Source organism: Cyprinodon tularosa, unplaced genomic scaffold (genome assembly GCF_016077235.1).
Source record: "Cyprinodon tularosa strain WSP-4 unplaced genomic scaffold, ASM1607723v1 ctg222, whole genome shotgun sequence".
Lineage (NCBI taxonomy): Eukaryota > Metazoa > Chordata > Actinopteri > Cyprinodontiformes > Cyprinodontidae > Cyprinodon > Cyprinodon tularosa.
In genome coordinates, this window is record NW_024038830.1 from 670,154 (window position 1) to 687,798 (window position 17,645).

Sequence of the window (17,645 nt, forward strand, 5' to 3'; positions counted from 1 at the left end):
ATTAAGTTTGCTTCCATCCATTAACCTACTTCTCTTAAAGTCATGCTTTGCAGAGATGATGCAAATTATAAATGTTCTCAAAGGTATCAGAATGGTTTGAAAACAGATATTGAAGGAACTGGATGTTTTTCTGTGATGAAAAGAAAGAGAGGAACTGGCCAAAAAAAAAAAAAGAAAAGAAAAGAAAAGAAATACCAAAAGACTATCAGCAACCACTAAGAAGTGGCAAGATGTTCTGGTTTAGTGTCAATAACATCCTGTACTGTTTAAAATCAAGTTAATCCAGTTAATCCAAGGTTAAGGAGTGAGATTCAACCCTAATGTACCTATTTTCCCTTAAAAATGTTTAAAAAGTCTGAAGAAACCATACCTTGATAATGTTTTGGAAATAAACGTCTTGCACAACAGACACCACTGAGGACCAATAAAGCAACACAATAATAACCACAATAGAACATGTGAAGTTTGGTAACACACCATGTTCCAGAGTTGCTTGTCCTCACCTTAATTTAAGATTAAAACTGAGTAAAGGCAAGTAGCAAAATTAATAAATAACAGAACGTCTGTGAGGTCAACTAGAAGAAAATAATGTGAGAGCTGAAAATATTTCACAGTCAGGGATAAAATAAAAAAATAAAATAAAAACACCAGGTCAGGATTAGGCAGACTCATATATATATAAATATATATATATATATATATATATATATATATATATATATATATATATATATATATATATATATATATATATATATATATATATATATATATATATATATATATATATATATATATATATATATATATATATTTCAATTCATTCAAAAATCAAATCAACTATTCCACATTTAGTATCACATCAAGTATTTTAGCCTTATCCACACTATTACAAGACAAAATGCCTCAGAGATCATACTTGTTCTTTAAGGAGCAGCAGAACAGGAGATATTTAAAAATATTCAAATTACCATTTTTAAATGACCATACCAACTGTTGAATTCAAACTATAAAGTGACAAAATGTATACATTTATAACAAAATATAAATTCAATGCTGTTTGAGGTGATAAAGCATTTATGTGGAGACCTTCTTTTTCTGATAAACTCCTTTTTTATTCCAGTAGCTTTACATTCCTAACAATATGAATATAATCAAAACATACTTATAAAATATATCCATGCTTGTGTTGCATCTAAGTAATTTATTACTTGCACTTTTTAATTGAAGCACTGAACACAATATTTTTTTAATTAAATTGTATTTTCATGAAATTAAATAGAATAAGGTCATACCCCAACCCCCCCCCCCCCCCCCCGAAACTAGACATATTGTTTTAAAACCTTTATTCTGTTAATTAATTTAATTTTCCAAAAAACTAAAACTAAAATATAAGGCTATAAACAAATAAAAAAAAAATAAGCCAAATGAAAATAAGCTTACTAACTGCATTAAGATCTTTATTTATAAAAGGTATTTTGTAATCTGACAAAAGAGCCTTGTGTGGGCTGGGGTAGCAGTAACCGCGTCACATCTTTCAACCAACCCTTTAAGGTTTTAAATCTGTGTTGGGCTGTAGGGCTACAAGTGGCCCAGGTTGGCACTCGTGCAAACAACAAGATACCACTGAATATTACTTTGTTCACTGACAAGCATAAAGGACAATTGTGAAAGACTTTGAACTGAAAGGTATGAATACAAGGAAGAATATGATTCATTGAAATATGCAAAAAAATATATACTGAAAAAGTCACCAAATTCATTTGGAAATGCAAGACTGTGAATTGTTTTATTTTTTATTTATTTTGTTTAACCTTTATTTAACCAGGGGAAAAAAAATCCCATTGAGATTAAAAACCTCTTTTTCAAGGAAGTCCTGGGCCAAGAGGCAGCAAAGTTACATAATAAACAGAGATACATTAAATTAAATGGCAGGTACATAAAAGGTACATATCAAGTGAAACCAAAATATTAAGGAATTAGATACGAATACAGTATTTTTGGACAGGAGCGTTTAATTTAACATGTATACCAAACTCTTCCTATAAGTTAGAAACTGGATAATTTTCCAATAATACATATTACATGGAAAATATTACAGAATCTCAGATTTCCAGAACCTGGTATTGATAAGAAAGAAATATAAATATGCCCTGCAATGGACTGGCGACCTGTCCAGGGTGTACCCTGCCTCTCGCCCGTAGACAGTTGGACATAGGCACCAGCACCCCTCACAACCCCCCATAAAGCGTGTGAGATAATCGATGGAATGGATGGAAATATAAATAATCTGTTTTAATGTCCTGGAGATGTGTTGATTTACCAATAGATAGTGCTAACGCATGACATACGACAGGAGAAGAGAAACTCGAATGATGGAAATGTGCAGAAGAAGAATGTTGTCCCCATATTTTTTGTTGCATATCCCTGCATATTAATGCAAAGGGCTTTTCTATGGAAGAGGATTAGCTCCACTGGAAAAAAAAGAAAACGTTTTTAAAGATTTTTTTAATATTATTTCAGTTTAATATGGGAAAAATTTCAGAATTCTGACTTTAATCTTAGAATTCTGACTTTATTCTCAGAATTTTGGATCTTAATGTAGATGGGCACCATGAAGGAAGAAATGTGTGAGCACTCAAACTTCCCTGAAAAATATAGGAGTTGTTTGAGAAGTGACACATTGGTGGAAAATTATGGAATTAGGTGACTTTTTACGTACCCGAGGGGTCCCCGTTGATGCTATTTCATTAATGAAAGAGCAGAAGGTTATTATACAGTAACAACAGAACTGGTTTAGTCTCTAAAACAGACATGGCTACAGCTTGATGCTAACATGTCTGTAATCTGTCAGAATTGTACGACGGAGTATTAGGGCCACACATGAAGAGAAAAAATATTTTTGCCATGACGAGATTAAACTCGACATGTCGACTTTAAAGTCGACATGTCGACATTAAACTCAACATTTCGAGAATAAAGTTGAAATGTCATGTTGAGTTTAATCTCGACGTGTCGACAATAAAGTTGAAATTAGTTCAAGAGAGCCAACCGCTGCACAGGTTACATGCACAGAATCCAGAATCAGACATGCCTTGTGTAGATGATTTGGTCAAATTGTACTTTCTGTGATGATTATACAGTTATACAGTTGCAGCACGTCAAAGACTACCTTCACTCTTAAAACGAAGACTGCAGCTGTGGAGCGCGGTTGCTCTTTTCTCCAAACTTTGGAATGTCGAGATTAAAGTCGCCATGATATATCAACTTTATTCTCGAAATGGCGAGTTTAAAGTCGACAGGGCGAGTTTTAAAGTCGACACGTCGAGATTAAACTCAACAAGACATTTCAACTTTATTCTTGAAATGGCGAGTTTAAAGTCGACATGTCGACTTTAAAGTCGACATGTCGAGTTTAATCTCGTCATGGCAAAAATATTTTTTCTCTTCATGTGTGGCCCTAATACTCCGTCGTAGAATTGTGAGAAAAAGTCAGAATTGAGAGTAAAAAGTCAGAATTCTAAGATTAAAGTCAGAATTCTGAGAAAAAAAGTCAGAATTCTGAGATTAAAGTCAGAATTCTGAGAAAAAAGTCAGAATTGAGAGGAAAAGGTCAGAATTACTACGACGGAGTATTAGGGCCACACATGAAGAGAAAAAATATTTTTGCCATGACGAGATTAAACTCGACATGTCAACTTTAAAGTCGACATGTCGACATTAAACTCAACATTTCGAGAATAAAGTTGAAATGTCATGTTGAGTTTAATCTCTACGTGTCGACTTTAAACTCGCCATTTCGAGAATAAAGTTGATATATCGTGGCGACTTCAATCTCGACATTCCAAAGTTTGGAGAAAAGAGCAACCGCGCTCCACAGCTGCAGTCTGCGTTTTAAGAGTGAAGGTAGTCTTTGACGTGCTGCAACTGTATAATCATCACAGGAAGTGGTGGCCTACCAATAATAACGTAACGTCTTTCCCTATGCTTACCCAGGCTCGCGGTTCTGAATTTGAGAACATGTCAGTCATTTCAACTTTATTCTCGAAATGGCGAGTTTAAAGTCGACAGGGCGAGTTTAAAGTCGACATGTCGAGTTTAATCTCGTCATGGCAAAAATATTTTTTCTCTTCATGTGTGGCCCTAATACTCCGTCGTAGAATTCTGAGATTACTGTCAAAATTGTGAGAAAAAAGTCGTAATTCTGAGGAAAAAAGTCAGAATTCTGAGATTAAAGTCAGAATTCGTACTTTTTTCTCATGTACTGAAATAAAATTTACAAATCAGTTAACTTTTAAATTTTTTCAGTGGCCCTAGTCCTCTTCCTTACTTTTCTGTTCGGTAAGAGAGAAATAAAATAGACAATTGTCCTTCAACTATCAATTTGTCTCTGAAGACAACATACCTATGCATTGAAGTCCCTTCCTGCCATTTTAAATAAAAAAAAACGTACAAAAATATATTTAAAAATGCTTAGAACATTATATATCCATATGTGTGTGCTTGTGTACGGAGCCCCCTTAACAATGTTTTATTAATAAAGTTTTGTTTCACCTGGAATATGCCACACACAATATGGCAGACGCGTTGACGTACTATCTTTAAAGGGATAAATAGTATCAGAGTGAGACCTCTTAATTTGAGCGGATTTAGTATGAGAGTGAGACCTCCTGTCTCTTGCTCTTTAATAGAAAGACAGTGCTAGCATCACATCTGAAGCTCGGCTCCATGTTTTTACCGACCACCAGCGTCATGTTTGCGGTCAGAAACGCTCTCCGCCTGGGCTCCAGGTTATCTGTCCCCACCGTAGCGAGGAGGGGATGTTCCGGAGCCGCTATCCAAGTGGATGACGTGGTGAACGGACTCACAGAGGACCAGATACAGGTCAGCTAGCTGTTAGCATCACAGGTTAACTTGGGGGGAAGCAGATAGGCAACATACGAGAAATATAACTGATAAAGTCTGCACACATATGGAAACAGAACTTTATTGTGCACCACAATAAAGTGTCCCTTTTTACATTCTGAATAAGTAAATTTAAGGACAAAGCTGACAGGACGTGATGACATAACAGCTAAGAGGTGGAAAAGTGTAGCCGACCTTCCAGTTGCAGAGGCAGAACCCAGAAACTGTTAATTTGATATAAATCTCAAGTTATTACTGCATGATATATCCGATGCTCTGTAATGAACCAATGTTATTGTTTGACAGACTTTTATTTTAGTTAAAATCTGAATTATTGCAGTCGTGTTTATTCATAGTTGAACAGATTAATAAATGTATATTTTTCATGTAAAGATTTATGCAGTAGTTATAAAACAGTTTCGCATCAGTTGCTTTTATAGAAAAATAAACGGTGGGGGGCGCGAGGCTCATATCAAGTATTTGATTGGACAACTGGCTCTACCTCATGATGCTGTCCCTATTATAAACTCAAACACCAGCCCAGCATCCACTATGACCTATTGCTTAATAAGGTTTTACACTAAACCCCTGATTATGTGCAGCGGTAAACTGTATTATGATGTTAGTAGCAGAACCTTTATGCTATTTGTGTTTTCCAGAACATCTTCTATGTCAACATCTTAGTTCTGTACCCCAGCTTTTCAATCTATTCCAGAACCAAACTATTAATTCTTATTCTATTATCTCTTCCTGTTAGATCCTTTTAGTGCAGGGCAAACCAATAAAAAATCAGCGGGGTCCGAATAAAGAAAATAAACAACCAGTAAAGGTCCGGAGACATTTTGAATTCCAATCTGTTACTTTAAACTGAACTTAACACTGAAATAAAATGGAGTGTCTATGCATCCATGTTATAAATTTTATTTTTAAATAAAATATAAAAAAAAATACTTTTAAAGTGTTTTTTTTTTAAGTAGAGAACAACAATCTTTCAGTTTGGTATATAGAAAATTTCCTGATATTTTATAAAACACCTGAACTGACTGGTTGTTATTTTATTTTATTTTTTATGGCTTAATGAGAGCAGTGGGCTTCAGGCTGCCCTGCAAGGTTTTAAACCTGGTTCTGAATGGCGAAAAAGCCATTCTAAAGCACATATCAAGGTGCTCCTTTTGAGCCTGGATCAATATTTATTTCTGATTATGGTCATGGGGGAGAATCCTGCTTCACAGCAGCAGGTTTAGCCAAACATACTCAAAATGTGCAGGGTGATCTTTGAGCACACCATTTCACTTTTCTTTCACTAGTTCACCACAGTTCTTCCAGCAGTCCACACTTTCTCTGCTCTCTTTTTCTCATCGTCTTCTCCTTCTTTCCCATCGCCCAGCATGCCACAGGTTTGCCTGCTGTGTCTAAAAGTAGCAGCAGCAGCAACCCAGACTGACAGCAGCTTATTGGCTCATTTGTATCACGTGTAGCCTGATCCCAGAGGCTCTGGAGGGCTTTACCATATTAATAAATTAATATTTCTGCTTGGCAGAAGGTACATTTCCCAACAGGACATTACCCAAACATCAAACTTCCTCTGCAGGCTTAACTTGTCCCCATAGGCATCCCGCTACCACCTGTTTCTCTGAGAGGTAGTGCATCCACCTAGCTGATGTGAACCCCAGCTGATGCATTGGAGATGCACCAGCAGGGGCACACTGACTAGTTTGCAAATCTGTAGCTTAAAACAGGGTTTCTTAACCCTGGTTCTCAGGGGCCAATCACCTTCATGTTTTTAAATGTGTTTAATCTAAATCAAGCATACCTGATTGGATTACCTCCTCGGCAGCCATCAAATGCTGTAAAAGCCTGTTGAACTTGTTTTCATTCAGTAGAGGCGTGTGGAGGCTGGGGATGACTTAAAACATGTAGGACCCTGAGGAACAGGGTTAAAGGAATAGTACACCCAAAACATGATTAGCCTTCATTTTCTACTCACCCCCATGCTGAACACTCTGGAGTACTTTTTTGATATCTCAAATGCATCTGGAGATCTGGGAGGCTTCTTGCTGTCTGCTGACATTCAAATAATGGAGGTCTATGGTGCCCGAGACAGAAAGGTCCATAAAAGTCCACAAAAAACGTGTCAATATTCCTCCATACTGCTCGTCCAATGTATTCCAAGTGTCCTGAGTGGGTAGCATCCATAATTTACTCGAAACGAAGTCATTTAGAATGTTTTTAGAGCATAAACAGTAGTGTATAGGATTTCCTGAAAGCGCGCACCTGCGCGATCACGACACTACGGAAGCCGGCAGACCAAACCAGATGAAAGTGCGCATTCAGCGTCTGCTCTGCCGATAATGCAAGCGTAGAAGAAGAAATGTGCTGTTTACCTGTGCAAAGAAAGAAACAACGAAAGAAAAATGTCTGAGGACTTCAGTGTTGAGGAAGAGCATGAGTTCTTTGCCGAGCTGAATGCGCTGGCTTGGTCTCCCGGCTTCCGTAGCGTCGTGATCGCGCATGTGCGCGCTTTCAGGAAATCCTATACACTACTGTTTAGGCTCTAAAAACATTCTAAATGACTTCGTTTCGAGTAAATTCTGGATGCTACCCACTCAGGACACTTGGAATACATTGGGCGAGCAGTATGGAGGAATATTGAAACGTTTTTTGTGGACTTTTATGGACCTTTCTGCCTCGGGCGCTGGGCACCTCCATTATTTGAATGTCAGCAGACAGCAAGAAGCCTCCCAGATCTCCAGATGCATTTGAGATATCAAAAAAGTACTCCAGAGTGTTGTTCAGCATGGGGGTGAGTAGAAAATGAAGGCTAATCATGTTTTGGGTGTACTATTCCTTTAAGAAACCCTGGCCTAGAAGTCAATGCATGGTGTATTCTGGCACCTTTTTATCATCAGTTTTTTTCAACTTGAGGGACAGTACATCACCTGTTGCATTGATCAATATATCCACCTTATGATGCCACCCATGAGCCTCTTTCTAATTTAGCTCTGCTCCTTATTTGGGTCATTTTTTAATAGATATTACCAGCCTACCCCCTACCCTTTTTAATCCTTAGCTTTACCCTTTTCTAAGCTCTTAGAATGTTACTTTGATGCCTGATGTATCCCCCGCCCAGTTTCTTTATCAACCTTTAACTCTTGCAGTTCACTGGTTCTTTACTATCAGGGTGCTTTATCTCCATGCTCTCAGGAGATAAACTTGTCGGTTTAGATATCCTTGAACTCATGTCATTTGCATTGAGGTCATCTTAGGATCTGTGACTCTGTGGACACTGGTCATTGCAGAACAATGCAATTCTTATTCAGATGCTTTTAAGCTCATTTAGTATTTCATAAGGTTTGATGCTGCATCATAACAGAACAGCCCGAGATTTGTGAAACCCTTTTAATCAGTCTTGTTATCCCTGATCAAAAAGCTAAAATGTGGCTGATTTTTTATTATAAAGCTTTTGCCTGTTGATTTTAATCAATTAACATTTTTCTTTTTTAACCAAGTTATTGTCAATTCTTCTGATAAATGATCTAACATAGATACACTGTTGAGATGCCAATGTGCTCTAAAAGCCAACTATTTTATTTAGAAGTGGATCTTGAATACTTGGTAATTTTGTCACAGATTATTTATGGCTGATTGTGTTTCTTTAGGCTGTCCAGCTCTCATCCGGTTATGTTTCCTTCGCAGCTAAGGCAGACAGTTCGTAAGTTCTGTGAAGAGAAGCTTGCACCTTATGCCAATGAGATCGACAAGAACAATGAGTTCCCAGGAATGCGGGTGAGTCGTTTGTTACACACTGAAAACGATGATGTATAATCGGGTCAATAGTATTTAATGAAATTTGGTTCTTGCTAAAGCCCTGCTATGTTCACAGAGGATACACCCGGTGTAAATTTACCCTCAAGCACGAGCGGAATTTCTGTTCTTGTTGATAAAAGATGTTTTTTTTTTTTTTTTTACTAGGATTACTGGAAAGCGATGGGTGAGATGGGACTGCTTGGGATCACTGCTCCAGGTATAACTGGGACATAAAGAAAATGTTTTTTGCAATCAGGTTTTCTTACTTGAAACGTAATATTTATTAATAATAATATAATAAAAATGTAAATTTATTGATCTCACACTGGAGAAATGTACCTCTGCATTAAACCCATCCCCATGGGGAGCAGTGGGCTGCCACTGCGCAGCGCCCGGGTAGCAGTGTGGGGTCAAAGGTCCTCCTCAGGGACCCAGAGTGCCGGCTGTGGGGATCGAACCGGGTACTTGCAACCCTCTTAGAGCTCAAGCACACTGCTCTAAAAAAAAAAAAAGTTATCTAAGCATTAGGTCAACACTCCCCCTAAAATGGCCACTGCAGTTGAGAACCTGTGACTTATGTAGCAATTTTACCTTTTCTTAACCTGCTGAGCTACCATCTTAGAGGGTTTATAGTCATTCTCTGTTTTTGCTCTGTCAAAATGTTTCAGTTCAATGAAAAAAAATAATATGCTGGTCTATCATTTTTTTTCTAATCTCCTGAGACTCTTTCCTTCACTTCCTCTGGTCCATGTTGAGTGTGGTACACACCATGTCACCAAACAGCACATTGACTACCTGTAGCCCTATCTATAGGTCCATTCACTGATTACTACATAGTAGACCCCCTTGAAGCTAATTAATTGATTTAACCCTTTGGTAACATTATTTTAGGTCTTTTCTAGGGTTATCATCATTTTTGTTCAGGCCTTTTTCATGACTTTATTTTCTTCTGTTGAAGCATGGTTGAAAAGCAATGTCTGACTTTTCTTTGCTCCTTTCTATAGAATTCCTATTTATTATTACTTTTGTCAAATTCAATTGATTTCTATCAATATTTTGGGTTTTTCTGTCATTAATTGAGGGGTACCTACAGTTTTGTTTACGTATGTATAAATTGTAAAAAAAAAGTTGTGGCCATATGGTTTGATGCCTGACGCAAATTTTTCTTAGAGGGCATCAATAACTCATCCGGACAGTTACAATAAAATCCACACAAACAATTAAAGCTCTGCTAGACTTTGTGACTTTAGGTCAGATTTCAACAAAGCAAAAAGAGTGATCAGGTGGAATATTTCATCAGAGTTTAAATGCTAAAAGTAGTTGACCAAATAGAACCCTTAGAGCATTACATATTTGACCGAAGACATCTAGATGGATCTTAAATCCCTTTTGGAAAACTTGGGGCAACCTGATGAGACAAAGGTGCAATTTTGTTTGGTAGCTGTAAGTCCCGTTTTTTTTTTTTTTTTTTTGCAAAACTGCATGAGGCATGAGTTGAAATCATTAAGGCACCATATCAACCCTTTGGCCCTATGATTGTCATATGGAATGGACTGTATAAATAAAGTAGATCTAATCTGACAGAAAGATAAGGCTTTATAGACACTAAAACATGGTAGTGGGAATATGTTGGTGTGGGGTCTTTCTTGGTGTTCCGTGACCTGGATGACTGGCTTTTACAGATAAACCCGCTTTTGTACCAGAAAATCCTGAAGAAGGGATGGTCTGGACCTTAAAGAATTCTTCTCGCCATTTTTAGTTTTAACTTAAGCCAAATATAAAAGAAAAGGAAGAAATAAATGAAGCAGTGTCTAAAATTATCTAGGACAAAGATGTGGATGTCAGAAATCTTTTACATTTATAATCTTAATTTCACCTCAATGCTGACTTTTTTTCCTCTAACCTTTTCTCTGAGTTGATCGCTCACCTGCTCTCCTGGCTCTACACTACCCCCTGGTGGACATGAGAAGACAGTTCAGCTAATTTCATGTTTGTGTCACATCCTTCTCTCTGTTTCTGTGTAATCCAACATGGTTACTGAAGTGTCAAAATGTTGTTCTAAGACCAGAATTTAGAAAATATTAGAAAAGGGTGAATAGCAGTGGGGTGGTGAGGCCACAGATATTCAACTATTTCAGAAAGGAACATTTTATTTATTTATTTATTTGATTGATTGATAGATATTTTTCTCTCTTACTAAATGATAAACCTGAAAGGTTTTTCAAACTTAAAAAAAAATATCCGTTGCTCCTGATAACCGTTGCATATTTCAATTGATTGCAAATTCAGTGCTCAGAAATGCCACTTACTTGTTGGTTATATATAATAGTCATACTACTACCTCACCGTTGTTCCTTACCTACTACACTTTAATGTAAAAGTTAATCCACCTGTATATAAGCCATCCTGATTGTACATATGTCACCTCAAACCTCTGTGTTACTCCCTTGCATTTTTTTTCTTATTTTTATTTTTCTTTCATTGTGTGTGATACATGTACACTTGCACCTTAATTCTTATTCTTATATTGATATACTGTACAGTATATACAGTGCTTGCTTGTTTATTCTTAATGCACCTTTTCCTCCTTGTTTGCACCTTCTTTAATTACTATCTCAATATGTGATCAGTGAATTTCTCCGCTGTGAGATCAGTAAAGCTCATCTAATCTAATCTAAACACAAAGAATTTTCATCTTAAATGCAAAGTATTTATATTTTGCATTCAAGTTCAGTTTTCATCTTATGATTTTTCTGAGTCGTTTGTTCTTTTAGTAACGTTTTTTTTTCAATAACTGACTAAGGGGGGGACATACTAGGGCATACTGTGGAAATGTAGCAGAACACCAGCAGGTCAACTTCTAACTGGCTCTAAGAATTAAACACATTCACTTCTTTAGTTGGAAAGTTAAAGTTTAGATCGAAATTGTTTGAGAACAGAGTTAGTTTTTTTTTTATCTTTTCTAGTTTAAATTCTCTGATAAACTCTGCTTGATCTGAAACATGTATGTTTCATTGAAAAGCAAAAGGAGATGAGATGTTAAGGCACCGATGGACGTTAGCATGAGCTAAAGCCTGCCCTCTACCTACTCTGTCTTTGTTCTCCTTAGTGGAAGATGGCGGAACAGGATTGGGCTACATGGAGCATGTCCTCGTGATGGAGGAGATGTCACGGGTGTCAGCTGCCATCGCTCTCAGCTATGGTGCCCACTCCAATCTTTGTGTCAACCAGTTAGTGCGTCACGCCAACCCAAAGCAGAAGGAGAAGTACATGCCGAAGGTCAGGGCTGCACTGAGTGGAACTGGAAAATGTTTAAAAGCATAAAGTTGATCTTTAATTTTAAATGTTATTTTTATTTATTTTTTTTTTTTTTGCTTTTCTTTTCCCAGTTACTGACGGGTGAACATGTGGGAGCCCTGGCTATGAGTGAGCCCAATGCTGGTTCTGATGTCGTCTCTATGAAACTCAAAGCTGTCAAGAAAGGTCAGACCCTAAAACTAGATACTGATGTTAAGTACTTATAAATGCAGACCTTTTACAATAATTTTTTTTATAATGTATTGAAAACTCAAATTAATATTTTGCAGGTTGACCTCTTTTAGACAGGAATTGATAAACACTTCATGTTTTAGTTTAATTTTGATCATAGTTCTTTTCTATTTGTTTCTATGGAAGCAACTTTGAACGCTTTAAACGCTCATAGTCGTCTCATTGAGAAGTAATGAAAGCTACAATGTGTGCATAAGTAACCCTGGTTTCTATATCACATCACATTCAGTATTTTAGAATTACTTTTCCGAAGAACTCACTTCTATGTCAGATTTTATCGGAAACAAAGAAGTGCATAATAGAGCAAAACCTAAAAAATAATTTGATTTGCATATTTTATTTAAACACTGAGAACACTTATTGGAAAATAGTCAACCTGTAAGTTGTGGAGAAGTTTAAAGCAGGGTTAGAAAAAACATCCCAAGCTTTGAACATCACAGTTTTACTCAGTTCATGTTTTGATCTATGCAACTTTAAACAGAAAATGTAAGGCATCTGTTTTTTTTTTACTTCCTCACTGATTTTATTAAAAAAAAAAAAAAATCCGCCAGGTGACTATTATGTTCTAAATGGCAACAAGTTCTGGATCACAAATGGGCCAGATGCTGATGTCCTCATCGTGTATGCAAAGACCAACCCTGAGGCGCAGCAGAAGGGGATCACAGCTTTTATTGTGGAAAAGGTAAATCCTGATCTTCTTTCCTCTCCGTCGTACGTTTAGACAGGCGTGAAAGGATGACCTGTTCAGAAAAGAGCTGTTCACTATTTTGCAATGAGATGAATAAAAAATATATATTTCTCTTTTTCTTTCATAAGGGAATGGCAGGATTCTATACAGCTCAGAAACTCGACAAACTGGGAATGAGGGGATCCAACACCTGTGAGCTGATCTTTGAAGACTGTAAAATTCCAGGTATGACATAAAACTTAACTAGATTCACTAGAAATACTGTGAAAGACGAAAACAGCACCCGATACTTTCTAAGAATCATTTAAAAGTTTCATTTAACCATTTTTGAACCTATATTTAGTCCATGTTTATGGTTTTCCCTTTGAATCATCAGTATAAGGCTAAAGCAGTGTTGATGCACTACAGAAAATCTAACAAAGAGCCCGTTACTTGCTGTTTCTTGTCAAAAAAGTAAAATATCATTCTCTTGTTAACTTGAATTTAACTTGTAAAATGTTATAGTTTTTTTTTGTCTTGTTTACCAGCTGATTGTATTTCTGTGAATCTGCTCCTATTTGACAGAGGAGAATATACTGGGTCCACTGAACAAAGGTGTTTATGTGATGATGAGCGGCTTAGATCTGGAGAGGCTGGTGTTGGCTGCTGGACCTGTTGGGTGAGGTTCTTTCATTGCATGGTTCATCAGGAGTTCATCATTTCAACAGACCTCAAGATCCCAGTAGATCCCTTTATTGACCACAATCAAGAAATGTTTAAAAAAACAACGTAAAAGTAAAAAGTATAACATTATTTAGCATAACTTACCAAATGGCGATCAAATGCACAAGGCTGATGTCAATGTAAACAACAATTGCAACCCAAGAATAAAATGGGTAGAACAGACTTTCCAGCTTCAGGTTAAGTTTTATAAAGTGAAATTTTGTATAGATTTTTTTTCCAAATACTTTCCTACAAAAAACATTAAACTTTTGTCATTTTACTGGCTATAAGTTCATATAATAAATTTACTCTGAAAAGAAAAAACAATTAGCATGAAAATAAAGGAGACTGCTGACTTGTCCTTGGTGTACCCCGCCTCTCGCCCATAGACAGGTGGATATAGGCACCTGCTTGAGATAAGCGTGATGGAAAATGGATGGATGAAAATAAAGAACTGTCACTGTTTTAGAAAATAAAATAAAAATAGTTGATTAAAATGAGGTCTATACAAACTTTTTCTTTCTTCTCCAGCATAATGCAGGGTGTTTTGGATGCTGCCATTCCCTACCTACATGTGAGAGAAGCTTTTGGACAGAAGATTGGACACTTTCAGGTCTGACTTTCCCTTTTTTAATAAAGCCCTCAGTAGTTGGGAGCCTGAACATTTCTTCACCAAATAAAACCGATCTTTTTCACAGCTGATGCAGGGCAAGATGGCCGATATGTACACCAGACTGAGCAGCTGTCGGCAGTACCTCTACAATGTTGCCCGCGCTTGTGATAAAGGGCACTTTAGTGCAAAGGTGGGAACTTTTCATGTTTCTTCTCCAATATGTTACTCTAGAAAATATTGATTCAGCTGCTAAGGAATCTTTTCAGCAGTCTTTTTTTTATATATTTTCTTATGTTTGAAATTCTTTGCTACATATTCTGTTATATTTAGGAGCTGGAGCTTCAAGTTTGAGTAAAATAACATAAAGGTTTTCATTTTCTTATTAAATAACTTACATTTCTAGGATGCAGTGATTTTTTTATTATAGTTTATTCTGTATTATTCTATAAGCCAGTATCAGCATGTTGTTCCCTTCCTGGATAAAGGAACTCTTATGGATTTTGTTTTTAACAGGACTGTGCTGGAGTGATCCTGTACTGTGCCGAGAACGCCACTCAGGTGGCTTTGGAAGGAATTCAGTGTTTAGGTGAGAGATGAAATTTAAAAAAGCAGGTTTAAATTAATCAGGGATCATAGACCGGAATTACAGATCAAGTGAAACGACAGTTAAGCAAACTGAAACATAAAAAAAAATTCCTGCAGAAAACATTTTACAGATTTGTTTCTTCAAACTTAGAGATTTGAACTAGAATTACTTTTAAAATGTGTGAGTTAAGTCAATTGTTTTGAGTGTCTGTCGCCAGACAACTCATGACTTACCTTAGAGAGCCCAGCACCTCTCTGTTGTGTTTCAGCCACTTTTTAACCAATTATTCTATTAGTGCCGTCATACATTTAGAAGACCAATTTATAGATTATAGCCATCATCACTTTAAATTCTTTGGATTTTGTTCTGAAAAATCTGGCAGCAGTGTTTGTTGTCTGTGGGACACAACTGATCTCCTTACCAAACAATAAGATGGCAGAACATTAGCATCATTAGCACAGAACAGTAGCATCATGTTGATATTTGCATATTAATGGTTGAGCTGACAAAGGTTGGATCTTTAGTTTTTTTTTTTAGAACATATTCCCAAGTATTATCCAGACCAGGGTGACTGATTTGTCTGGTTTTTATTTCTTCTTTAAGTTTTTGTGTGGCCTGATTTTAAAGAAACCCCCCTAGTTATAAATATGGACTTTGACTAGGCCACTTCGGCTCCTCCTTTCTTGACCCTTTGTGAGGTGAACATGATTTTTCTATTAAAGAGAAGAATTATGGTAACGCCTCCACATCCTAAAGCACAAAAGAGTTCCAAACCATAAAGCTGTTACCACCATGTTTGACTGTGTCTTGTACTTTTTTTGGGTTATTTTTTTCATAAACATTAAATGGGTTTTGGTACTCTTTTTGTTCAGCAGAGGTTTTTCCCTCTCCTCCTCAAATCCTGTTAAATCAGGATCTCTGCCCTTAACTGAGGCTGCTGAGGCCTGCAGTGACTTAGATGTTGCAGGTTTGTGTGTGAGCTCCTAGATGATTCGATAAGGCTCTCTAAGGGAATTTTAGCAGACCAAACACTTCTTAGGCTCTACACTGTTCCATATTTCTCTTATGTGTGATCGATGGAACTCATCGTGGCTTATTGAGGTTCAACAAGTCTTAGAAATAGATGTAACCCCTTATAAACTTTTAGATAACTATTTTTCTCTTCAATTTTGTTTAGCTTGGATGGTGATGTGATGCTTGTATTTATAATTTGGCCTACCTCGTGTTCTATGTGACAGATTGGTTTGAATCTACAGGTCTGGCATCAGTCGGGTGAAGATTTCAGATTGAATTTGACTCTTCCAAAAATTAAGCTAATTTTGAAGAAGAAATCTATGTGGAAGCTAATCACTTTTTATGGCGTTCTCTGCTGTAAAACGACTGTACGCTGAGTTTTTTCCCCTCAGGTGGGAATGGCTACATCAACGACTATCCAATGGGAAGATTCCTGCGAGATGCTAAGCTGTACGAAATCGGGGCGGGCACGAGCGAAGTCCGCAGGATCATCATCGGCCGAGCCTTCAACTCCATGTTCAAATAGACACTTTGAAGAGGAGTTTGTTGTTTGTATCGTCCCTCACACCCAGGACCTTACTGAAGGAGTTCAGATGATTCACCGCCATGCTGTCCATGTATGAGATGCACTGATATCAACCAATCAGAGAAGGATGTTTAGCGCTGCAAAGTGAACAAATTATATACTGATCTAAGCCAAGTGACCTTTGTCTTTGTTTAGTTATGGTAGGTTTGAGTTTACTTTGAGGTACATAGTAATCAGTTGTGATGGTTATGGCTGAAACACTCCTGCAGAGCCCTGAACCGGCCGCTGCTTCCAACAAACAAATGATAATAACTACATCCTTAAAGTGTAGGAAGTTTTCCTCTGTGATGTTTTCAGTGCAAACATAACTGATTCATTCTATACAGATCAACTCTGTTCTATTAATGCTTGGATCTTTTGTGAAGACTTTGTTCATACTTATCATTATGTAGATGTACAGTGTAGAAATGAATGAACTGTATCAGGTTTGCAATAAATGACAATAAAGCTTTTTTAATGTTTGGTTTGTCATGTCTGTCATGTTGTCTGTGGGGCTCAGCCATTAAAGCTGCAGTGGTTTACAGTCAACTCGTCTTCTGAAAACCTCCAGCCTCCGACCGTCATTACAGACCGTTTAGACAGCATACAGCACACCGTAGTATTGAAGGATCCTAAAATATTTTATTGGAGCAGTTTCATCTCCAGAGGTTTTGGGAAAAAAAATAACTAAATTCAAACTTCACCCTCTTCCAATAATTTTGTTTTCAATCCTACCCCTAAGTTATAAGGACAATACTTCACTTCAAAATTTCACACGCTTTGAGTAGACAGAGGCTCTTTGAACATTTCTCTTTGAGGCCTCCAGGTCTTCCAGAGTTCAACATCTTCTGATGCTTTTCCCTTCAGCTCAGCCTGGTTGATTCTGTGTTTATTTAACCATGTTTTTGTGTTGGAAACTCAAAAAGCGTTTGAATCCGGTCCTCTTTCAAATATTCATTGTTTATTTTATACCAAACCAGCTTTGAGTGTTGCTGAAAATATTGATCTTAGTCTCTGACTGTTTAGAGTTCCAGTGCCTCTGCCCTTTATGCTCATTCTTAATTCACCAAAGAGCATTTTTTTTCACATTCCTCTTCCAGCGGCTGTTAAACTTTAAAACTATCTCTGCTCTCAGCAAACGCAGGTGTTTGTTTCTCTGCTGTCTTTGCATTATTGTAAAAAGTCTGGTGTTTTTGCATAAATAACATATTTTGCA

General features: G+C 36.9%; 1 protein-coding gene across 1 annotated transcript; it reads left to right on the top strand.

The window, feature by feature from the left end:
• The first annotated feature begins 4,659 nt into the window (after nt 1-4,659).
• Nucleotides 4,660-16,913, top strand: ivd (isovaleryl-CoA dehydrogenase). Its single transcript, XM_038286262.1, has 12 exons — nt 4,660-4,884; nt 8,602-8,691; nt 8,878-8,929; nt 11,822-11,991; nt 12,102-12,195; nt 12,813-12,943; nt 13,078-13,174; nt 13,514-13,607; nt 14,183-14,264; nt 14,350-14,454; nt 14,778-14,850; nt 16,257-16,913. The coding sequence occupies exons 1-12, from the start codon at nt 4,729-4,731 to the stop codon at nt 16,388-16,390; spliced, it is 1,278 nt and encodes a 425-aa protein (XP_038142190.1). The 5' UTR covers nt 4,660-4,728; the 3' UTR covers nt 16,391-16,913.
• The last annotated feature ends 732 nt before the right edge of the window (nt 16,914-17,645 follow it).